Source organism: Ranitomeya variabilis, chromosome 6, assembly GCF_051348905.1.
Source record: "Ranitomeya variabilis isolate aRanVar5 chromosome 6, aRanVar5.hap1, whole genome shotgun sequence".
Classification (NCBI taxonomy): Eukaryota; Metazoa; Chordata; class Amphibia; order Anura; family Dendrobatidae; genus Ranitomeya; species Ranitomeya variabilis.
This window is the reverse complement of record NC_135237.1, coordinates 423,433,847-423,459,405: the sequence shown is the minus strand read 5'-3', so window position 1 is coordinate 423,459,405 and position 25,559 is coordinate 423,433,847. Positions and strand designations below refer to the sequence as shown.

Here is a 25,559-nt window from a genome sequence, read left to right as displayed (position 1 = left end):
CATGTATGTGTGCGCATATGAACCCAAGTCATTGAGATATGTATGTATGTGTGCGCATGTGAACCCAAGTCATTGACATTTGTATGCATGTATGTATGTGTGCGCATGTGAACCCAAGTCATTGATATTTGTATGTATGTGTGCGCATGTGAACCCAAGTCATTGAGATATGTATGTATGTGTGCGCATGTGAACCCAAGTCATTGACATTTGTATGCATGTATGTATGTGTGCGCATGTGAACCCAAGTCATTGAGATATGTATGTATGTGTGCGCATGTGAACCCAAGTCATTGAGATATGTATGTATGTGTGCGCATGTGAACCCAAGTCATTGAGATATGTATGTATGTGTGCGCATGTGAACCCAAGTCATTGAGATATGTATGGATGTGTGCGCATGTGAACCCAAGTCATTGAGATATGTATGGATGTGTGCGCATGTGAACCCAAGTCATTGACATTTGTATGCATGTATGTATGTGTGCTCATGTGAACCCAAGTTATTGAGATTTGTATGCATGTATGTATGTGTGCGCATGTGAACACAAGTCATTGAGATATGTATGTATGCGCATATGAACCCAAGTCATTGAGATATGTATGTATGCGCATGTGAACCCAAGTCATTAAGATATGTATGTATGCGCATGTGAACCCAAGTCATTAAGATATGTATGTATGTATGTACGTACGTTTCATTTTTGCTGTGAACATTACACATGCTCTTTTCTTATGCTTTCTGATTGACATTGCCGGCTCCATCATTGTAAGTTGCTATGTGAGTGTTGATTGTATTAAACATCCATTTGTTTTCTTTTTAACAGGAAAAGAACAATTTAGAAATAGAGCTGAACTATCAGCTGAAGTCTTTACAGCAGCGGTTGGACCAGGAGATCAATGAGCACAAGGTGACCAAGGCGAGGCTGAGTGACAAACACCAGTCATTTGAGGAAGAGAAGTCAGTGGCTATGTGTGGTGAGTCTGGTTTCCCTTTGGATTATAATTAAATTGTAGCTATACTTAAACAGGTGTTTGTTTCAGAAATCCAGAAACCCCCTGCCACCGGGTTGTAGTTTGTTTGATGAACAAGAAGGGGGAAAAAAGAGCTTCACTCACCCTCCCTGGGTCCAGCACTTTGTGTCCGCAATTGTTCCCATCGTCTGTTATTCTTTGTATTGCTGGTGTTATGTCGATAGTGCTGGGGCCCCCACCCTCTCTGATCACAAGAAATGATTCCGCTTTCTGTGGTCAGAATGAAGCAGTACGGTTATTACGTCCCATAGACATGAATGGAGCCGTGGTGCTCGTGCACGACCCTGCTGCTCTGTTCAGTATTAAATGCAATTTGATTGCTGAGTGGATCAGTATTTCTAGAAATAGTGCTTTTTATACTTAGCATGTAATGACACTCGACCTCTTCCAATTGCTGTTATTATCAGCAAATATAATTGTTACATTTTGGTTTAAGAAATGGAAATGAAAGTGAAAGCAGAAAGAGCAGCGAAGGAGAAAGCGGAGAGCCGGAGGATGGAGATAGAAAAGCAGTGCTCCATGCTGGATTTTGACCTCAAGCAGTCACGTCAGAAATTGGAGCACCTTGTCCAGCAGAAGGAAAGGCTGGAAGAGGAGGTATGGATGCATGGGCATGGAGGAGTGCGGCCATTATGCTGCTTCTACTGGGAAATTACAAGATAAATAGCTGCCTGACTTTAATCTGTGATTAAAGGAAATCTGTTGGGGATTTTTGTTATGTAATTTAAGAGCAGCATGATGTAGGGGCTGAGAGCCTGATTCCAGTGAAATGTCATTTGCTGGCCTGTGTGTAGTCGTTTCAATAAAATTAGTGCTTTATCAGCAGGAGATTATCATTACAGGACTAGGTGTCTCGTGCCTCGTAGTCAACTTTTCTGTATAACCCCGCCCCACCACTGATTAGCAGCTTACTGCTTATGCACAGTGTACACAAAAATCTGCCAATCAGTGTTGTTGACGGGGTAATACAGGGCTCAGCATTCTGAGCACTGCTAGATCTGCAACAGAGAAAACAGTGATTGTATCAAATTAACAGCATCCAGATGAGCAAGTGACACATTGCTGGCATCAGGGTCCCTCTCCCTACATCATAAATCTCAGATTACATAGCAAACACCTGGTGACGGTTTCTTGACATAGCTACAGAATAAATGACTTTAAAGGGAGCCTGTCATCTCTGATAATGCTATAAATCTGCAGGTTAATAGTATTATAAAGGTGCCCAGTTGCAGTACTATAAGTGCGGAACCAGGGAGAAAATGTATTTTCCTTCTGGGAGCTGTCGTCATGCAGACGCACCATCGCAGCTTCAGTCACCGCTCACACCGCTGTAAGCACGTTGCGCACTTTTCCTGACAGCTGGCTCTGCAGTGCATTACTGTTATATGGTTTTCCGTTGTGACAGGTTCCCTTTAAATCTAAAAGGGAAAGGAGCCGGTCACGTGGTCTTGAGCCATTTATCCACAGCTTGTTCTTATGCAGAATGGGTTTAGCGTTCCAACCATGGCTAATGTACTGAATGTACTGTCCTCATCTGCACAATGCCACAAATGCAAATAGTATAGATCGCCATGGTTTACTACGCCATTAACACCGCATGCAGGCATTATGTTGGTTGCTGCGGCATCTCTATTTAAAGGGAACCTGTAACCTGGTTTGGCCGATATAAGATACGGCCACCGCCTTTCAGGGCTTATCTACAGCATTGTATAATGCTGTATATCGGCCCCTGATCCGACCTGTATAAGAAGAAAAATAACTTTTATTATGCTCACCTGCAGGGCGGTCCAGCCCGATGGGTGTCGCAGGTCAGGCGCCTCCCATCTTCTTGCGATGCCGCCCTCCTGCTTGCGTCATGGCTCCCCGGCATCGTGCTCCTGCGCAGGCATAGTTCACCAGTATGGCTCATGTCACTGACCTGCCCCCTAGATTGCATAATGAATACCTATACATACTGAAGAAAAAACCCTTCTGCGGGCAGGTGCCAGCTTTGGCCCCTGCGTGCAGCATAATCGCATGTTTATTGTCCTAGTAATAACTATTGAGCAAGTAAAAAAAAAAAATCAACTTGAAAATGGCGCCTTTATTTATTTTTTTTAATCAGTATAACCGCGCCAACCTGACACTGTCTGTAGATTACTGTGCACAATCCTGCTGACAGGTTCTCTTTAAAGAACATAGAAATAGACGTTATTTAATTATTCATTGAAAAAGTTTTTTTTTTACACCCTTTGGTTTAGGAAGACAGTTTGCATTATTTTAATCATTGACTGTCTAATTTCGGCAGCCCTTTCATTTACTCATAAATTGTTAATTTTTTTTTTCTAACTTTTTGTTCTTCATGAATTATTAACGCTCACAGATCAGAAATCTAACAGGAGGCTATACTTTGTCACAAAAGCCAACTCCATCTTTGTGGCCTGCAGGTAAAACATCTGACTCAGCAGCTGGAGCAGGAGGCGAAGAAAAGGATCACGGCGCAGAATGAGCTGAAGGTGCACGCGTTTGAGGCGGACAATTTGAAGGGATCTGAGAAACAGTTAAAGCAGGAAATTAATACGTTGTTGGAGGCAAAGAGGTTGTTGGAGTTCGAGCTGGTGCAGTTGACCAAGTACGTACATTGTGCTTCTGTATATCAATGTTTTCTATCCAGTAGGTTGGCGTACAGCTGATCAGTCACCAGATTACACAGCACATGCATACTGTTCTAAATAGATGTCTTGGAGCTGATCATGATGCAGTAATTACTTGGAAAGTCTGTCTCTAGATGACTGCGTCATCCTTTATAAAAGTTTAACTCTTTCTGCACCCACCTTGCCTGACTGACAGCTCCTCCGTGTCCCCCCTTTCTGCGGAGATCTCACACTGCTTAGTATAAACTCCAGCTTTCAGTCAGGCTGGTTGTGAGGAGACAGAATACACTCCAGAGCTATTTCGTATTCCTGGAATCCTCTTATCTGAATTTTAAAGCCATTTTGACTTAGTTTCATAGTGTATACACTAGTTTCATAAGGTCTGAGATCCATTTAATGATGTATATAGTGTATATTGTGAATTCTGGTGACAGATGTGCTTTAATCCTTGCAGTTCTAGTTATATCATGTGGTCTGTATGGAGAGTTGTGCATGGGAGACTTTCAGCACTGTGTGGCTACGAGGATATAATACCACTTGTGCTGCCGCTTGCATGTCCTGTTGCCAGATTGAAAGTGTAGGTGCAAGGCTGTTAGAGCTACACCTGATCAGCGCCAGGCGTTTTCTCATCTTCTTTAGTGATGGCATATGGTTAAGAGATGCCATGGCTTTATCATAGGTGGGGGTTAACCCTTTGGGACCCTTATCTTTCCTAAGAGGGAAAGGGACACAGTTCTGCTGTATTTCTGAATTTTGCAATGATGGATTATCAGAAGGATTGTGGGGCCATGTAGTGCAAACGTATGGAGCAATCATTATCCAGTCTCGCATTGATGTCCAGGAAAGCCTTGTCCACCATTGCTGTGGATTTGGCATTTTCTCCTGCTGATAAGCCTGTTCTCAGTGCACAGTTTTGATAGCTGGGGACATAAAGTCTACCAGGGAGCCGTGGAGTGGCGTTAATACCCCACATTCTTGGCTGTAGTATGTATACTTGGTTTGTACTTCGGCAGACACGGATGTTCTTGGCAAGATGTTAAAGGTATGCCCATGTTCCTAATTGTTTTTCTCAGTCGTCATACTCCTTAATCCAGCACATGTCAAGTGTCACTTTAGTAATGGTTTTAATATGTGCGCCACCAAAGTGGAGCCTCAGATATTAGAATTTCATCTGCCACCGTTGCTGTATGATGTCGTCCTATAGTTGGATGGCACCGCCAGGGACCGTGCGCCTACTACCTACTGTGACCCTGTTCGCTGCTCTGCTTGGATCTTTGCCATCTGTGCTGTGAATTAGAGCGTAACTAGTAGAAGCCCCTCCATTCCTTAATTGCCAGTGAGGGACATGTGTAGTATGAGGGGTAAGGACTACATAGTCATGGTAGGTAACCATGCTTGGCTGCTACATGGTTGAAATATAGAAGGTGAAATTCTGTATTTCTCTATCGCCTCTCATTGGGGGACACAGGAACCATGGGTGTATGCTGCTGCCACTAGGAGGCTGACACTATGCAAATAAAAAAGTTAGCTCCTCCTCTGCAGTGTACACCCTACCGACAGGAAGTAGGATATTCAGTTTAGCTTAGTGTCAGTAGGAGGTGGACACAGGTCTTTCACTAGACCCTTATCTACCTCAATGTGCGTCGTTTCCTTTCAGGTTTCCGGAGGGATACAGGGTGAACAGTCACATCTGTAGTCCCACAATGCGGACTATGAGTACGGTGTGTACTGCCACCCCGTATCCTCATAGATCCCTCTCCAGGACCAAGAGCCTAGCACACAAGCGTGCTCAGAAGTCCGGTCGTTCTACTTACGTTCTACGGGCTTCGGCGCTGCGAGGCGGCGTCTCCTCCTCTATCCGGCGGCGCCGACCTCTAATTTAGGCCCCGGCTTCAGCTGGGGCCTACTTCGGCACCGCGACCCTGGCAATTTCGCTCCCTCTGACCGCGCTGCTCTGCGGCGCACTGCTCCGGGGCCGCGGTCTCTTTTCCGGCGCCGGCCTCTAATTTAGGTCCCGGCTTCTGCGAGGGCCTACTTCTGGTACCGTGCTCCTCCACTTCCGTTTTTTTGGGCGGGCTTTCCCCCCCCCCGACAGTCTCTTTACTCCCCGCCCACCGGCGCCATCTTGCAGCGCCTTTTTCAGCGGTCATCATCGGCGTTTCATCCAGACTGCAGCCGGGTCCCTTTTTTCCTATGACAGCACACGCTTTCTCCGGCGGGGTCCCCTGCATCCTCCTTAGGTTGCCGTCTCATCTCTGGTGCCCTGGACCTGTGCCATGATGCCGGTCGCAGCTACAGCCGGGAGCAGTTTACAGGACTCTACTATTGCTGTGAGTAACTCTGCTATGCAGTCTATTACCCCCCTCTCCTGTTCCCCTAACCTTCGGGCATCATTTAGTGTGCCTGCTCCCAGGCCTAATACTATAAGGAGAGCGTTCCCATCCTCCTGCTTCCTCTGGTCAGCTGCAGCAACTCCCTGTCCAGGAGTCCCTACCCCGGGTGAGACCGAGACCCATGACTATCCCTGGATGGGCTTTCCTCTGTCTCAGTCTGGGGCGGACCTCACCAGGATGTCACATCCTTGGTGTCCGTGCCTGACCGCAATTGCTAGTGAGTCACAGGATTCTCCGTCCAGCCTTGTTCAACTCAGGCCGCAAGAGCAGGGATACAGGGTGAACAGTCACACCTGTAATCCCACATTATGGACTATGAGTACGGCGTGTACTGCCACCCCTGTATCCTCATAGATCCGACAGCAGGACCATGATCCTAGCACACAAGCGTGCTTAGAGGTTCGGTCCCAGCTCCATTCCCGACCCACTCGCCCTCCAGAGCCTGTCGGTTTGAGGAGACCTGGACGTCCACCATGAGCCCCATGGACGTCTGACACCTTTCTTTCCCGCTCCATCTTGCCCTCTGTTCTGGACCGGTGAGATCCCTCTTCCTGATCCTCCTCTTTCGAGAGAGAGAGACGGGCTTCCTCGGTCATGTCTGCAGAGGAAGTTTCAGATGCGATCAACCAGACCCTAAGCATCATGGATACCTCTACAGAACCCGCAGAATAGGTGGTTTTAGTTTAGACTGTCAAACCACCTTCCAAGGTCTTTGCCCCACACACTGAATTTGTAGTGGCACTTACCAGGGGAAATGCGAGCCATACCAGATGCTTTCAGACAGGGAAGCGTCTCGGCATCCTATATTCCTTCTCTCCTGAGCTCTTCGCTAACTGGACTGATTCCTCTGCAATTCTGGACTCGTCAGTTCCCAGACTGTCTACCAATTTGGCATGGGTTCAAAGGATACAATTATAGATCCGCTGGATAAATCAGCCTTTGAAACGGCTGCTTCTACTTTGTGCCTCGGCCATTGCCTCTACCTGGGTCTCAGGGACCATAGATAGATGGACCAAACAGCCTTGTAAGAGCACCCCGGCTGGTGCTCCTCCGGGGGAGCTAGCTGACCTGACGGACCAAATTTCCTATGCAGGGAAATATTTGGTATCTGCCTCCCTAGATGCGTGGCTTGTGCAGCTCACGCGTCCAGCAATATGGTGGCCATCCGACGCAGCAGGCGGACTTGTCTTCAAGAAGTCGCTTACCGGCCTCCCCGTCCAGGGAACCTGTCTCTTTGGCTACATGCTGGATCAAATTATCAATGACGCCATGGGAGGCACGAGTTCCCTTTGTCCTTTCGCTGTTTTGCGGCGTCGGAAGATTCCTCTAGCTAACACAGACTGCAATCTCGTCTGACTAGAGAAAAGGCTTCCTTTACGCCTATCCCTTCCCGGCGTTTCCACAACTCCCATGGTTGGTCCACCAGGCCTAGACCTGGCAGATCCTCCTCGGCATAACTCGTGCGAACGGCCCAGCGTTTCTTCCAGTTTGGGCGGGCATCTCCTGCCTTTTTCAAGGATGTTTGGCTGGCTTCGGTGGAGGACGCTTAGATCAGGGAGGTGATATCCTCCGGATACAAGATACAGTTTGCTTCGCGGCTGGAATTGCCTCTTCGAATCCCGCCCTCTATAAATCCTCCTCTGATCTCAGGTTTCTTTGCGTCCATTTCCTGCTTTCTTTGATCAGAGGTTATTGTTTCCGTCCCACTGCAGGTACGCTTCACAGCTTTCTATTCAAACCTGCTTGTAGTGCCGAAGAGCGGCGTGGTTCGACCCATTCTGTCTCTGAAGTTAGTGAACAGAAGGTTCCGCCTGCGGCATTTCAGGATGAAGTTCCTCTGTTCAGTCCTGGCTTCCATGGATCCACAGGAATTCCTGTGTTCCATGGATATCCAGGATACCTTGCTCCATGTCCTGATTTTCCTTGAGGATCAGGGGCCTAGTGCTCATTCCATACCTTGAAGTCATCCTCATCAGGCCTCAGGCCCAGAAGAGTCTGACCATCGTCCTCGACTCCCCGTCCCATTTCTGGTGGCTGGCCAACAGAGCAAAGTCTTGTCTTGTTCCGAGTCAGCGTCTCGTCCTCTTGGGCATGTTGTTCGACACCGTTCTCTGCAATCCTTCCTCAGTGGGACACGTCTGTACTGTCTCTGGTTCCTCCAATCCGACCGATTCTAATAGCCTCTCAACTGGTGGCTGTCATCCCTTCTCTTTCCCCAGGTCCGGTCCTCCTAAGGCAGGTGATGACGGTCACCAGCCTTCCCGGCTGGGGTGCGTTTTCTCACCATCCGTCATTGAATGGGGCGTTGGTCGGAGCAAGAGTCCTCTCCGCCGATCGATACCCTTGAGATAGGGGCCTTTCTTATATCCCTGAGTCTCTGGGAAAGGCTTCTCTGACGTCTGCCAGTCAGAATCCAGACGTCCAATGCCTCTTCTGTGGCTTATGTCAATCACCAGGGAGGGAATCAGTCTCTTGGCAATGGCGGAGGTATCCAATATCCTCCTCTGGGCAGAGGCGACGGTTTCTGCACTATCTGCAGTGCATATCCCCGGCATGGATTACTAGGCCGCCGTGTTTTCTCTGCCGCGACGGCCTTTCGGCAGGACAGGGGTCCCTGCTTCAGGAGGTCTTCCTTCAAATCTGCCTTTGATGAGGAACTCCGGACACGGATCTCCTGGCGGCCCTACTGCTTGGGAAGGTTCCACCGTTTGTTTCCAAGTCCGCGATCCTCCGATACTTTGTCCATTCCTGGGTCGCAATTTGTACTTCCCTTTCTGTTCCTCCCTTCCCTTTCTTCCCAGGCTGTTGAAGATCAATGCAGAGGGGGTGCCGGTCATTCTGACCGCACCACATTGGCCCAGAAGGTTCTGGTTCGCTGAGATCGTCCATCTCCTCGCGGACTCCCACTGGAGGCTCCCAGTCTGGTCAGATCTTCTGTACCAGGGACCCATCTGCCGCGGAGTTCTTGTTGGCTCAAGTTAACAGCTTTGCTGTTGAAACCTTCCATTTTGGCAGTTTTCTCTAGGCAGAACTGGATGCTGGTCTTGCCCTTAGTTCCCTGAAGGGCCAGATAGCAACCCTTTCCAGCCTTTTTCTGAAGTTCCTTTCAGAGGTCCTTAGCTACTGGCTATCACGGTACAAAGATTTATATACGTCCCATTCTCAGATCAGAACTTTTCTTCAAGGAGGAGTGGCGCATGCGGCTCTCCCGTACCAGACTCCCGCGGATCCCTGGGACCTCAATCTTGTTCTGGAGGCTCAGTGGGGTTCCCCCCTTGACCTTCCCCATGAGGCCTCACTGTCTGTTCTGTCCCGCAAGGTGGCATTTCTGGTGACCATCACCTCCATTAGGCGCGCCTCGGAGTTGGTGGCTCTCTCCTGTCTCCCCATTTCTTGGTTCTTCACCAGGATAAGGTAGTTTTACGGCCTTTGTCGCCTTTTCTTCCCAGGGTGGTGTCCTCTTTTTACTTGAATAAGATCGTCCTTCCCACCTTTTTGTCCTGCTCCGATCGATTCTCTGGGGCGTTCGCTGAACAGGCTAGACCTGGTCATGGCGGTGAGGATCTATTTGTCTAGGACCGCCTTCTTTAGGGACATGGACTGTCTTTTTGTCATTCCAGACGGTACGCCAAGAGGCCTGCCGGCCTCCTAGGTTATGATTGTTCTCTGGATCAGACCTGCCATTCTGGAGGCTCACCGGGTCAAGAACAGAGTGTTTGCTCCCGGTATTAAGACTCACTCTGCCCTGAGCAATGGGCGCCTCCTGGGCGGTACACCATGGGGCATCCGCCCTAATACTTTGCTAGGCAGCAACCTGGTGTTCCGTTCACTCTTTTCCCAAGGGTTATAAACTCCATACCTGCGCTTCGACAGTTGCCAGCCTGGGCGGAAGGATCTTGCAGGCGGTAGTGGTGATTCCTCCGACCTGAATGGAGTTTTTTCTGCTGTTCCCACCCCAGGGACTGCTTTAGGACGTCCCATGGTTCCTGTGTCCCCCAATGAGAGGCGATAGAAAAAACAGGATTTTTGGTTGCTTACCGTAAAATCTGTTTCTCGGAGCCTTCATTGGGGGACACAGCACCCTCCCAAGTTGAACAGCTCTGTTTATTGTGTTATACTGTTAACGTTTGTGTTCTTTGAACGCTCTTTGAGTGTTTGAAACTGTTAGACTGTAAAGCGCTGCTTAAGTTTGTTGGCGCTGTATATTTGAAGATTATTATTATTATAATATTATTCTTTCTCGTTTACACGTTGCTTCTCCTACTGCTTTCTCACTAACTGAATATCCTACTTCCTGTCGGTAGGGTGTACATGCAGAGGAGGAGCTAACTTTTTTATTTGCATAGTGTCAGCCTTTTAGTGGCAGCAGCATACACCCATGGTTCCTGTGTCCCCCAATGAAAGCTCCGAGAAACAGATTTTACGGTAAGCAACCAAAAATCCTGTTTTTCAAACACAGGTGATGGGGTTTGCCACAAAGTACATTTTCATCAATAGATCTTGGAATAATAATAATTTCTACAATTGGATGTGTTTAACCCCTTAACGACCGCCGATACACCTTTTAACGGCGGCCGCTAAGGGTACTTAATCCACAGCGCCGTTAATTAACGGCGCTGTGGAAAAAGTGAATAGCGCCCCCCAGAGTCGGATTTTCTCTGGGGTCTCGGTTGCCGAGGGTAGCCGAGACCCCAGAGAACATGATTCGGGGGGTTTTTACCGACCCCCGAGTTGCGATCGCCGGTAATTAACCGTTTACCGGCGGTCGCAACAAAAAAAAAAACAAAAAACGCGATTTGCCGTTTAATTTCTCTGTCCTCCGATGTGATCGCACATCGGAGGACAGAGAAATGTGGTCCCCGATGGCCCCCAATAGCCCCCCAATACTTACCTACCTCCCCCGGTGCTCCTCGTGTCTCCCCATGGGCGCCGCCATCTTTCTTCCGGGAAAAAATGGCGGGCGCACGCGCAGTGCGCCCGGCACCCGGATGTTCTTTGGGGTCTCGGCTGCCGGGGGTAGCCGAGACCCCAAAGAACATGATCGGGGTCGGTTTACACCGACCCCTGCTTTGCGATCGCCGGTAATTAACAGTTTACCGGCGACCGCAAAAAAAAAAAAAAAAAAAAGCGATCAGTTATTTCTCTGTCCTCTGATGTGATCGCACATCAGAGGACAGAGAAATAGGGGGATTCGGGGACCCTATCATACTCACCCGGGGTCCCTGGGTCCTCTTCTGTCTTCTCCTGCCAGCCGGCTTTTTCATCATGGCGGGCGCATGCGCAGTGCGCCCGCCATCTGCTGCCATCTGCCGGCCGGCAGGAGAAGACAAGTTGGGGCTAAAATTAGGGTTAGGGTTAGGGTTAGGGTTAGAGTTAGGGTTAGGGTTAGGGTTAGGGTTAGGGTTAGAGTTAGGGTTAGAGTTAGGGTTAGAGTTAGGGTTAGAGTTAGGGTTAGAGTTAGGGTTAGAGTTAGGGTTAGAGTTAGGGTTAGAGTTAGGGTTAGAGTTAGGGTTAGAGTTAGGGTTAGAGTTAGGGCTAAATTTAGGGTTAGGGCTAGGGTTAGGGTTAGGCTACTTTCACACTAGCGTTTTTTGGCTTCCGTCGCAATGCGTCGTTGGAGAAAAAACGCATCCTGCAAAAGTGCTTGCAGGATGCGTTTTTTCTCCATTGGCTTGCATTAGCGACGCATTGCGACGGATTGCCACATGTCGCATCCGTCGTGCGACGGATGCGTCGTGCTTCGGCGGACCGTCGACACAAAAAAAACTACATGTAACTTTTTTGTGCGACGTGTCCGCCATTTCCGACCGCGCATGCGTGGCCGGAACTCCGCCCCCGCCTCCCCGCACCTCACAATGGGGCAGCGGATGCGTTGAAAAAACAGCATCCGCTGCACCCGTTGTGCGGCGCTTACAACGCTAGCGTCGGTACGTCGGCCCGACACACTGCGATGGGCCGAGTACGACGCTAGTGTGAAAGTAGCCTTAGGCTTCTTTCACACTTGCGTCGGTACGGGGCGGTCGCAATGCATCGGCCCGATGTACCGACGCACGTTGTGAAAATTGTGCACAACGTGGGCAGCGGATGCAGTTTTTCAACGCATCCGCTGCCCAGTCTATGTCCTGGGGAGGAGGGGGCAGAGTTACGGCCACGCATCCGCGGAAATGGCGGACGCGACGTACAAAAAAAAGGTTACATTGAACTTTTTTTGTGACGACGGAGGCTAAAGTTATGGTTGGGGTTGGGGCTAAAGTTAGGGTTAGAGTTGGGATTAGGGTTAGGGTTTGGATTAGGGTTGGGATTAGTGTTACGTTTGGGATTAGGGTTGGGATTAGGGTTAGGGTTGGGATTAGGGTTAGGGGTGTGTTGGATTTAGGGTTTTGATTAGGGTTATGGTTAGGGTTGAGATTAGGGCTGTTTTGGGGTTAGGGTTGTGATTATCGTTAGGGTTGTGATTAGGATTATGGATCGGGTTGAGATTAGGGTTAGGGCTGTGTTGGGGTTAGGGTTGGAGTTAGAATTGGGGGGTTTCCACTGTTTAGGTACATCAGGGGGTCTCCAAACACGACAGCCAATTTTGCGCTAAAAAAGTCAAATGGTACTCCCTCCCTTCTGAGCTCTGCCGTGCGCCCAAACAGTGGTTTACCCCCACATATGGGGTACCAGCATACTCAGGACAAATTGGACAACAACTTTTGGGGTCCAATTTCTCTTGTTACCCTTGTGAAAATAAAAACTTGGGGGCTAAAAATCTTTTTTGTTGGAAAAAAATATATTTTTTTATTTTCACTACTCTGCATTATAAATTTCTGTGAAGCACTTGAGCTTTCAAAGTTCTCACCACATATCTAGATAAGTTCCTTAGGGGGTCTAGTTTCCAAAATTTGGTCACTTGTGGGGGTTTCTACTGTTTAGGTACATTAGGGGTCTGCAAACGCAACATAACGCCCGCAGACAATTCTATCAAAGTCTGCATTCCAAAATGGCGCTCCTTCCCTTCCGAGCTCTGCCGTGCGCCCAAACAGTGGTTTACCCCCACATATGGGGTACCAGCATACTCAGGACAAATTGGACAACAACTTTTGGGGTCCAATTTCTCTTGTTACCCTTGTGAAAATAAAAACTTGGGGGCTAAAAAATCTTTATTGTTAAAAAATATATATTTTTTATTTTCACGACTCTGCATTATAAACTTCTGTGATGCACTTGGGCATTCAAAGTTCTCACTACACATCTAGATAAGTTCCATGGGGGGTCTAGTTTCCAAAATGGGGTCGCTTTTGGGGGGTTTCTGCTGTTTAGGCACATCAGGGGCTCTCCAAACGCGACATGGCATCCGATCTCAATTCCAGTCAATTTTGCATTGAAAAGTCAAATGGCGCTCCTTTGCTTCCGAGCTCAGCCATGCGCCCAAACAGTGGTTTACCCCCACATATGGGGTGTCGGCGTAGTCAAGACAAATTGTACAACAGCTTCTGGGGTCCATTTTCTCCTGTTACCCTTGGTAAAATAAAAATTTGGAGGCAAAAAGATCATTTTTGTAGAAAAAATGCGATTTTTTTTATTTTCACGGCTCTACGTTATAAACTTCTGTGAAGCACCTGGGGGTTTAAAGTGCTCACCACACATCTAGATAAGTTCCTTAAGGGGTCTAGTTTCCAAAATGGTGTCATATGTGGGGGGTCTCTACTGTTTAGGCACATCAGCGGCTATCCAAACGTGACATGGCGTCCGATCTCAATTCCAGCCAATTCTACATTGAAAAAGTAAAACGACACTCCTTCTCTTCCAAGCTCTGCGGTGCGCCCAAACAGTGGTTTACCCCCATATATGGGGTATCGACGTACTCAGGAGAAATTGCACAACAACTTTTGTGGCCTAATTTCTCCTGTTACCCTTGTGAAAATAAAAATTTGGGGGCAAAAAGATCATTTTTGTAGAAAAAATGAGATTTTTTATTTTCACGGCTCTACGTTATAAACTTCTGTGAAGCACTTGGGGGTTCAAAGTGCTCACCACACATCTAGATAAGTTCCTTAAGGGGTCTAGTTTCCAAAATGGTATCACTTGTGGGGGGTTTCCACTGTTTAGGCACATCAGGGACTCTCCAAACGCGACATGGCATCCGATCTCAATTCCAGCCAATTCTGCATTGAAAAAGTCAAACGGTGCTCCTTCACTTCCAAGCTCTGCGGTGCGCCCAAACAGTGGTTTACCTCCACATATGGGGTATCGACGTACTTAGGAGAAATTGCACAACAACTTTTGTGGTCTAATTTCTCCTGTTACCCTTGTGAAAATAAGAATTTGTGGGCGAAAAAATCATTTTTGTGAAAACAAATGCGATTTTTTATTTTCACGGCTCTACGTTATAAACTTCTGTGAAGCACTTGGGGGTTCAAAGTGCTCACCACACATCTAGATAAGTTCCTTGGGGGGTCTAGTTTCCAAAATGGTGTCACTTGTGGGGGGTTTCCACTGTTTAGGCACATTAGGGGCTCTCCAAACGCGACATGGCGTCCGATCTCAATTCCAGCCAATTCTGCATTGAAACAGTCAAACGGTGCTCCTTCACTTCCAAGCTCTGCGGTGCGCCCAAACAGTGGTTTACCTCCACATATGGGGTATCGGTGTACTCAGGAAAAATTGCACAACAAAATTTGTGGTTAAATTTCTGTTTTTACACTTGTGAAAATTAAAAAAAATGGTTCTGAAGTAAAATGTTTGCAAAAAAAAGTAAAATGTTCATTTTTTTCTTCCACATTGTTTTAGTTCCTGTGAAGTACGTAAAGGGTTAATAAACTTCTTGAATGTGGTTTTGAGCAGCTTGAATAGTGCAGTTTTTAGAATGGTGTCACACTTGGTTATTTTCTATCATATAGACCCCTCAAAATCACTTCAAAGGTGATGTGGTCCCTAAAAAAAACATGGTGTTGTAAAAATGAGAAATTGCTGGTCAACTTTTAACCCTTATAACTCCCTAACAAAAAAAAAAAATTGTTTCCAAAATTGTGCTGATGTAAAGTAGACATGTGAGAAATGTTATTTATTAACTATTTTTTGTGACATATCTCTCTGATTTAAGGGCATAAAAATACAAAGTTTGAAAATTGCAAAATTTGAAAAATTTTCGCCATATTTCCATTTTTTTCATAAATAATCGCAAGTAATATCGAAGAAATGTTACCACTAACTTGAAGTACAACATGTCACGAAAAAACAATCTCAGAATCAGCGGGATCCGATAAAGCGTTCCAGAGTTATAACCTCATAAAGTGACACTGGTCAGAATTGTAAAAATTGGCTCGGTCATTAAGTACCAAATTGGCTCTGTCACTAAGGGGTTAATAAAGATGTTCCTGTGCTGAGATAATCTTATAAATGTGTCCCTGCTGTGTGCTGTGTAATGTCTGTGTCTGACCGGGCAGGGACATGGTCTGATCACAGCACAGTTCCTGGGTAGGAGGGAAAAGAAAAAGCGAGTATACAGACATTATGGCACGGGATCACAAAATTATTCTTTCTTCGGAGAAAAAGATGTTTGAAACCAGGCAGGGAAATGTTTTACTTCTAAGAATCTGCTGTGATCCTGTACTCTCCTGTCTCTATCCTCTTTTGTTTCCTCCCCTGCCCAGGGGATGTGGTATAATCGGACGATGTCCCTCAGATTATCTCAGCACAGGAACATTTTATTTAAATACATTCAGTTGTGGAAATTATCTTTCCAAGATCTAGTGATTAAAATGAACATTTGTTTGTGGGAAAACTCCTTTTAAAGGGCATCAAGGGCAACATGAATCTGTCCCATTATGTTGTTGCAGCCATGTGTGGTTTGTTCTGAAACGCTGTTTTCCCTTAACCCCTTCATGACCCAGCCTATTTTGGCCTTAATGACCTGGCCGTTTTTTGCAATTCTGACCAGTGTCCCTTTATGAGGTAATAACTCAGCAACGCTTCAACGGATCCTAGCGATTCTGAGATTGTTTTTTCGTGACATATTGGGCTTCATGTTAGTGGTAAATTTAGGTTGATAATTTCTTTTTATTTGTGAAAAAAATGGAAATTTTCCGAAAATTTAGAAAATTTCGCAATTTTCACATTTTGAATTTTTATTCTGTTAAACCAGAGTTATGTGACACAAAATAGTTAATAAATAACATTTCCCACATGTCTACTTTACATCAGCACAATTTTGGAAACAAATTTTTTTTTTGCTAGGAAGTTATAATGGGTTAAAATTTGACCAGTGATTTCTCATTTTTACAACAAAATTTACAAAACCATTTTTTTTAGGGACCACCTCACATTTGAAGTCATTTTGAGGGTTCTATATAGCTGAAAATACCCAAAAGTGACACCATTCTAAAAACTGCACCCCTCAAGGTGCTCAAAACCACATTCAAGAAGTTTATTAACCCTTCAGGTGTTTCACAGCCGCAGAAGCAACATGGAAGTAAAAAATGAACATTTAACTTTTTAGTCACAAAAATGATCTTTTAGCAACAATTTTTTTTATTTTCCCAAGGGTAAAAGGAGAAACTGGACCACGAACGTTGTTGTCCAATTTGTCCTGAGTACGCTGATACCTCATACGTGGGGGTAAACCACTGTTTGGGTGCACGGCAAGGCTCGGAAGGGGAGGCGCGCCATTTGACTTTTTGAATGGAAAATTAGCTCCAATCGTTAGCGGACACCATGTCGCGTTTGGAGAGCCCCTGTGTGCCTAAACATTGGAGCTCCCCTACAAGTGACCCCATTTTGGAAACTAGACCCCCCAAGGAACTTATCTAGATGCATAGTGAGCACTTATAACCCCCAGGTGCTTCACAGAAGTTTATAACGCAAAGCCGCGAAAATAAAAAATAATTTTTCTTTCCTCAAAAATGATTTTTAGCCCGGAATTTTTTATTTTCCCAAGGGTAATAGGAGAAATTGGACCCCAAATGTTGTTGTCCAGTTTGTCCTGAGTACGATGATACCCCAAATGTGGGGGTAAACCACTGTTTGGGCGCACAGCAGGGCTCGGAAGGGAAGGCACGTCATTTGGCTTTTTGAATGGAAAATTAGCTCCAATCATTAGCGGACACCATGTCGCGTTTGGAGAGCCCGTGTGCCTAAACATTGGAGCTCCCCCACAAGTGACCCCATTTTGGAAACTAGACCTCCCAAGGAACTAATCTAGATGTGCGGTGAGCACTTTTAACCCCCAAGTGCTTCACAGAAGTTTATAACGCAGAGCCATGAAAATAAAAAATATTTTTTCTTTTCTCAAAAATGATTTTTTAGCCCACAATTTTTTATTTTCCCAAGGGTAACAGGAGAAATTGGACCCCAAAAGCTGTTGTCCAGTTTCTCCTGAGTACGCTGATACCCCATATGTGGGGGTAAACCACTGTTTGGGCACATGCCGGGTCTCGGAAGAGAAGTAGTGACGTTTTTGAATGCAGACTTTGTGTGTGGTGAGCACGTTCAACCCCCAAGTGCTTCACAGGAGTTTACAACACAGAGCCGTGAAAATAAAAAATCATTTTTCTTTCCTCAAAAAAGATGTTTTAGCAAGCAATTTTTTATTTTCACAAGGGTAACAGGAGAAATTGGACCCCAATATTTGTTGCCCAGTTTGTTGTGAGTACGCTGATACTTTATATGTGGGGGTAAACCACTGTTTGGGCGCACGTCAGGGCTCGGAAGGGAAGTCGTGACATTTGAAATGCAGACTTTGATGGAATGGTCTGCGGGCGTCACGTTGCATTTGCAGAGCCCCTGATGTGCCTAAACAGTAGAAACACCCCACAAGTGACCCCATTTTGGAAACTAGACCCCCCAAGGAACTTATCTAGATGTGTGGTGAGCATTTTCAATCCCCAAGTGCTTCACAGAAGTTTATAACGCAGAGCCCTGAAAATAAAAAATAATTGTTCTTTCCTCCAAAATTATGTTTTATCAAGTAATTTTTTATTTTTGCAAGGGTAACAGGAGAAATTGGACCCCAACAGTTGTTGCCCAGTTTGTCCGTAGTACGCTGGTACCCCATATGTGGGGGTAAACCACTGTTTGGGCGCACGTCGGGGCTTGGAAGGGAGGGAGCACCATTTGACTTTTTGAACGCTAGATTGGCTGGAATCAATGGTGGCGCCATGTTGCGTTTGGAGACCCCTGATGTGCCTAAACAGTGGAAACCCCTCAATTCTAACTTCAACACTAACCCCAACACACCCCTAATCCTAATCCCAACTGTAGCCATAACCCTAATCACAACCCTAACCCCAACACACCCCTAACCACAACCCAACGCCAACACACCCGTAACCCTAATCCCAACCCTGACCCTAATCCCAACCCTAACCACAACTGTAACCCCAACACACCCCTAACCCTATGCGTAACCCTAACCACAAGCCTAATCTTAACCCTATTTCCAACCCTAGCCCTAATTCCAACCCTAGCCCTAATTCCAACCCTAACTCTAATTCCAACCCTAAGGCTATGTGCCCACGTTACGGATTCGTGTGAGATTTTTCCGCACGATTTTTGAAAAATCTGCAGGTAAAAGGCACTGCGTTTTACCTGCGGATTTACAGCGGATTTCCAATGTTTTTTTGTGCGGATTTCACCTGCGGATTCCTATTGAAGAACAGGTGTAAAACGCTGCGGAATCCGCACAAAGAATTGACATGCTGCGGAAAATACAACGCAGCGTTTCCGCACGGAATTTTCCGCACCATGGGCACAGCGGATTTGGTTTTCCATAGGTGTACATAGTACTGTAAACCTGATGGAAAACTACTACGAATTCGCAGCGGCCAATCCGCTGCGGATCCGCAGCCAAATCCGCACTGTGTGCACATGCCCTACCCCTAACCCTACCCCTAACCCTACCCCAAGCCCTAACCCTACCCCTACCCCTAGTTCTAACCCTAGTTCTAACCCTAACCCTAGTGGAAAAAGAAAAAAAATATTTTCTTTTTTTTATTATTGTCCCTACCTATGGGGGTGATAAGGGGGGGGGGGTCATTTACTTTTTTTTTATTTTGATCACTGTGATAGGTTTTATCACAGTGATCAAACTATACCTGGAACGAATCTGCTGGCCGGCAGATTCGGCGGGCGCACTGCGCATGCGCCCGCCATTTTGGAAAATGGCGGCGCCCATGGAGAAGACGGATGGACACCGGGAGCCTCGGTAAGTATAAGGGGGTGGAGATCGGGGCACGGGGGGGGGGTGGCATAGGAGCACGGGGGAGCGGACAGGAAGACGGGGGAGCGGAGCACAAGACGGAGGGGGGCGGACCACAGATCGGTGGCTTGGGGGGGGCGATCGGTGGGGTGGGGGTGGGGGCTCACAAGTTTTTCCAGCCATGGCCGATGATATTGCAGCATCGGCCATGGCTGGATTGTAATATTTCACCAGTTTTTTAGGTGAAATATTACAAATCGCTCTGATTGGCTGTTGAAAGTGAAACAGCCAATCAGAGCGATCGTAGCCACGGGGGGGTGAAGCCACCCCCCCTGGGCTGAAGTACCAATCCCCCCGTCCCTGCAGATTGGGTGAAATTGGAGTTAACCCTTTCACCCGATCTGCAGGGACGCGATCATTCCATGACGCCACATAGGCGTCACAGGTCGGATTGGCACCGACTTTCATGACGCCTACGTGGCGTCAAAGGTCGGGAAGTGGTTAAACCCCGCATTCTCTGAAACACCACCTGGAACTATGGGTCTCGGATGACTAGTCAAAGGCCAGTCCATGTCGGCTTTTTCTCTTGACTGACTAGTCTCTTCATATACATGTACATATACGGGGTGGGAAAAAGCCACCAGGGTCTGAGACATAGTCCATAGCTGGCATTGCACAGTATTTAGTTATAGTCAAGTTCTGGTTGGCACTTGTAGCTTGGAAACAGTGGTGCTTGCTGGTAAGGGTTGCCCCTCCAATCAGTAGTATAGAAACCCCACGACACTCAGTTAGACATGCGATTAAGATGTTTTATTGATAACCATAAGGATTGCCAACATTTTTGTCTAATGGAGACCTTAGTCACGGCCTGTGGTTCATAGCGGACACAGAGGGTGACCACTCGTGACCAAAAGGTTGGTTGTCCTTACTGTTATGTCATGCTGACTTGTGGGAAAAAAATTAAATCTTAACCTGCGCGTCCAAGTGAAAGTTGTAGTTATTGTACTGTTCTCTGAAACCTGCAGTAACAATGTTTCCTGTAATGTGTGTATGCAGGGTGGATTGATTTAAATCACGCCGATTTAAATCATGATTTAAATCACGATTTAAATCAAAATATTTTTTTCTATTTAAATCGGATCGATTTAAATCATGATTTTAATCATGATTTAAATCACTGATTTAAATCAAAAGGTTTTTTTTAATATAAATCACGATTAAAATGAGAAGTGAGAGCAGTGCGCATGTGCGCCCATAGTTACACGGACGAAACTAGGGGCAACGATCTAACGCCAGGGTGAGGGGGGGACCCCAAAGTAAGTAAAAATCTTTTTTGTTTTACTATATGGCAATAGGTAGGTGTTTAAAAGCAGCATGTCTTAATTGTATAAACTATTAATAGCCTCCACATTTTGTTCATACTGCCCCTTTAATTCCACACTTCTAGCTTGGTTTCACTTTTGGTTTAGTTTCTTTTTCCATTCAGTTGACATGCCCAAACTTGTTGGATAGTCAGCATCCTACAGAAACCTCTGGAAGAGCATGGCATTGTGAATGTTACACATATACAGCCTTTATTCTACTGAGTTAAACAACTCGGCTTTATCTCATGATGGAAGAACCTTTGGATGGTAAAATATTTTCCTCAAAAAGCAGTTTATTGAAAAAAATCCGATTTAAATCAAAAAAATCCAATTTAAATCAAAAAAATCCGATTTTTTTGATTTTTTTAAAAAAACATTGATTTTTATCCACCCTGTGTGTATGTATGCGAGCATGAAAAAGCAGACACACGGAACATATATAAAAGGCACACTTGATTTTTTTTTTTTCCATGAAGTCTTTGAAATGAATCTGTTAAGAATTGAAGACAATTCAGGTGGTGTGTATATATATATATATATATATATATATATATATATGTATATAGATATATATATATATGTATATATATATGTATATGTATATATATATATATATATATATATATATATATATATATATATATATATATATATATATATATATATATATATATATATAACTAACATGGAATACTATTGTAACTCTTAAGGAAGGTTATCCTAGAGTGGACCTACAAGGTCGTGGTACCGAACCACCCCAGGGCGAGCTAACTCTGGTTGATCCAACCCCTATGCAGGGACCTTCAGGGACAGGCGCTGGGGATTCTAATACCATGATTGCTGGTGCCGAGGGGACGACTCGTAGGGACCAGGGTACAGAGGATGGGAACTCGAGGAGTGGAAGCAAGGGAGAAGGAGGCAGACGAGACGAGTACTGTGGCACAGGAGGTAGCAGCAAAAGAGAACACAGGACTGGGATGGAGGAGACATGTTGGGGACTGGATAATGGAAGATAGACATTAGACGTAACAAGTAATCAGGTGATGTTGGAGGAGCACCGGGAGTGGGAGTCGGGAGACTGGAGCAGAGATGCAGAGTCCTGGGAGCATCAAGAGCACGGACAACAGGAGGCACTGTAGGGAAGACAGGAATTAGGCAGAGTAAACCAGATACAGGGAATACACACAGAGAGCACATGCGGGAACCTGAGCTTTGCACGAGAAGACGCGATAATCAGGCATGGCCCAAGGGAGATGGCGGTAAGAAATTCCCGGTACTTACTCGCCATTGGAGCAGAGACACTTCCGGGTTAACTTGCGGCAGGCCCCTAGAACGCGAGTGTTGCGCACCCCAGCGTCTTCAGCTGAGCGGGAAGTGCTTGCCCACCGGAACTCAGCTGCCGGCCGGGAGGCAGGAAGCACCAGAGAGAAACAGGAACGCCCCCGGCCAGCAGCGCACCGAGACGCTGGAGCAGGCGAGGGACGGTGAGTGTCCGAGGACCTAACAACTATACCGTTTTTTATGGACAAGAAACTGAGGATTTTTCATGTTTGTGTGATCTTAGCCTATGTAAAACTGAATACAAGTACATTTTTCCCGTCTCCCATGACAGCACACCTGAGAGAGGGATCTGCCCAGTCAGGACAGGAAACCTACTGAAATAAAAGGGCAGTACCTCTCCCTCGCTTCAGTTGGGTTTCCTGTCCTGATGGGAACCCTTGTGCTGAATCACGGCTGTATTTTGCTTGAAGATTTCCACTCACCCACTCCTGTCCCGGCACTGGAAGGGCAGGCAGGGCGCCTGTATGTCGTCCTTCAGGATGCTGGAAGCGCCGTTCGCAGATCCTGTGGGCTCTTGTGCACATGCGGGCGTCGGACCAGCACAGTACGAGGTCCTAGGGCCGTTCTCTGACTGCCACACCGCTCTCTCCCCCTCTGCTGTCGGTCTTCGGTGACTTCCGGGCGCGCAGCTGGCGTTGCGTGCAAGGCACGCTGGGAATGGGCGTGCCCGCGTGACGTCAGAGCTGTGCGCCGGATCCAAGATGGCGGCGCCCATGGCACGGACGCCGGCGGCAGTACAGACTTCCCGGCGGGATACAGGTTGGAAAGGTGCATATTGAATACCGGAAGAGGCGGTGAGCACTACGGATCACCCTTTTTTAAGGGTGTAGTATGCGCAGAGCATCGCTCACTTCTATAGAGCTCTCCAAGTATGGAGGATCGTATGGAGCAGCAGCAGCCATTACAGCAGCAGCAGCAGCAAGAGCCCTTATCAGGTGATGCACCTGCTCACCAACATGCTAAGAGAAGTAGCCGCTCGAGTGGAGGGAGCGGCAGTCGTCCTGGCCGGACGTCACAGGACTCTTCAGCTTCTAGGAGGGATGTTGTCCGTGCTCCTATTCAGCCTCAGAATCTGGTACCCTTCATGGTCAGCGGGTGGTGAGTGTTCTACGTGAATGTCACCCTGGTGGTAATGGGCTACATTTTCTGTTTACTTGGCAGGTGCCGAGGAAGGCTAGTACCAAGTCAAATAACAAGGAATGTGCCCTCTGTAGAGTTCCGTTGGCAGTCCAGTGGCAGAAAAGTCTTTGTGTGGATTGCATCCAAAAGACTATCCAGGAAGAGACCCCTGACTTTGCCTCTAGTCTTCGGGCCATAATTAGAGCCGAAGTTGAAGGCTCTGTAAAAGCAGCCCTTAGGCTCTGGGTTTTTACTACCCTTTTTCTTATTTCAAATTCCGAAGTCTCTCATTCTGACGAGAAATATCAGGAGGAACCGTTATCTCCCTTCCCCTCCTCTTCCATATCCTCTGGCTCCTCTTCAGATAGCGATGTTGGGGGCCGTCTGTGCTTTCTAACTGAGAACACGGATAAATTAATAAAAGCCGTCAGAGCTTCAATGGGCCTAAAAGATGCCAAATCCCTGGAGGACATTATGTTTGGAGGTTTAGAGGAGAAAAGGAAGCGTACATTCCCAGTTAACTCTAAAGTAAAAGCCCTTATAGAAAAGGAGTGGAAGAAGCCGGAGAAATCGGGTAATCTGCCCTCGGCTTCTAAAAGACTTTACCCCTTTGAGGAGAAAGATTCGGAGACGTGGGAAAAGGTTCCAAAAATTGATGGTGCGGTAGCTAGGTCATCTAAAAAGTCATCCTTCCCTTAGAAGACTCTGGCGTATTAAGGGACCCCTTAGACAAAAAGGCGGATGGGTTCCTAAGACACACCTGGCAAGCAACCACAGGGGGTTTAAAACCGGCGATTGCGGTACTTGTGTTGCAAGCTCCCTTATAGTCTGGCTACAGCAGATATAGGAGCAACTGAAGTCTAAAGTGCCGAGGGAAGAGATCCTATCTAATATGGCTATGGCTAAAGGAGCGGCAGCCTTTATAGCAGATTCCTCGGCAGACTCCGTAAGGCTAGCGGCTAGAGCAGCAAGTTTATTCAATGCGGCTAGATGTGCTCTATGGTTGAAGGGGTGCCTGGGCGACTTGCCTTCGAAGAATAGACTTTGTTCCATACCATGTGACGGCCATTTCCTCTTTGGTCAGAAGTTAGAAGACATTTTAGAAAAAGCAGGGGACAGGAAAAAGGGTTTTCCTCGCTTTCCGGTGGACATTAGAAGACCTTATTTTCGGAGAGGGAAATTTAGTAGAGGCCGCCCCCCGGGAGATAGGAGGAATTGGGACTCCAGAGACAGAAAAGGATCGGGATACATGTTTAAGGGTCCCTCTAAATCAGCAAAAAAGCCCTCCCAATGATGCTAGGCCAGAGGTAGGGGGAAGACTCTCATTTGGGTTTATATCTCCCCCAGTCATTGGGCACTGAAGGTTGTCAAAGACGGCCTAAAATAGACTTTGTTTATCCACCGCAACAGACTTTTGTTTTGACATCCCAAAGAAAATCCCCGGAAGAACAGCTAGCCTTGGAAGCAGAGGTATTGGAACTGGTGTTTAAAGCGATTTCTGGTAGAAGTCCCTGGGGAAGAAGGGAAAGGTTTTTATTCCCCTCTTTTTTTTTTTTTTTTTTTAAATACGAAAACCGGACGGATCACTAAGAACTATTGTCAACTTAAAAAATCTCAATCAGTCGGTAGTAAATTGCTCCTTCAAAATGGAGTCAGTAAATACAACGATAAAGCTCTTGTTCCCAAATTGCTTCATGGCGGCTATAGACTTAAAGGACGCCTACTACCATGTTCCAATCCATTGGGACTACCAAAAATTTCTAAGAGTAGCAGTTTATGTCCAAGGAAGACTCAGGCACTATCAATACACTGCCCTCCCATTCGGCCTGTCTATAGCGCCAAGGATATTCACCAAGCTAATGTCAGAAATCATGTCCTTCCTCTGTTCTCGGGACGTGGTTATAGTTGCGTATCTAGACGACTTCCTTATAATAGGGAATTCGGCAGTACACTGTCTAGCACAAATAAAAGAAGTGACAGCAACGCTAGAGGTGTTGGGGTGGAAAATAAATTTCACCAAATCAAGGTTGACGCCGGAGTTAGTTCAGTCCTTTCTGGGCTTGGTTCTGGACTCGAGGAGTCAACTTTGTCTCCTACCAGAAAACAAATTGGTCAAAATACAAAATCTCGTGGAGTTAGCAATTCAGCACCCTGTAATGACACTAAGGAAGGCGATGTCCCTGTTAGGTTCTCTGACATCCTGTATACCCGCGGTGAGATGGGCGCAGTTTCATCTAAGACAGTTACAGTGGGAGGTCCTGTCAGCACAAAAGTGGTTAAAAGGGCATTTAGAGGGGAACCTACGCCTTTCATTGGACGTAACAGATTCCCTAAAATGGTGGGCAGTAAGAGATCATTTGGCGTCGGGGGTCCAGTGGATAACTCCGATAGAGCATGTCATCACCACAGACTCAAGCGGTACAGGATGGTGGGCTCATTTAGGAACCCTCTCGGTCCATGGTTCCTGGTCCCGAGTGGAATCACATCAGGCGTCCAA

At 46.7% G+C, this 25,559-nt stretch overlaps 1 protein-coding gene across 1 annotated transcript in view; it reads left to right on the top strand.

Moving 5' to 3' along the window:
• Nucleotides 1-25,559, top strand: part of ROCK1 (Rho associated coiled-coil containing protein kinase 1) — a 173,250-nt gene that overhangs the window by 106,117 nt on the left and 41,574 nt on the right. Inside the window, exons 18-20 of the mRNA XM_077270330.1 lie at nucleotides 828-978; nucleotides 1,472-1,632; nucleotides 3,462-3,646. Of these exons, the coding sequence (XP_077126445.1) occupies nucleotides 828-978; nucleotides 1,472-1,632; nucleotides 3,462-3,646 (497 nt within the window). The remainder of the gene's footprint in view (nucleotides 1-827; nucleotides 979-1,471; nucleotides 1,633-3,461; nucleotides 3,647-25,559) is intronic.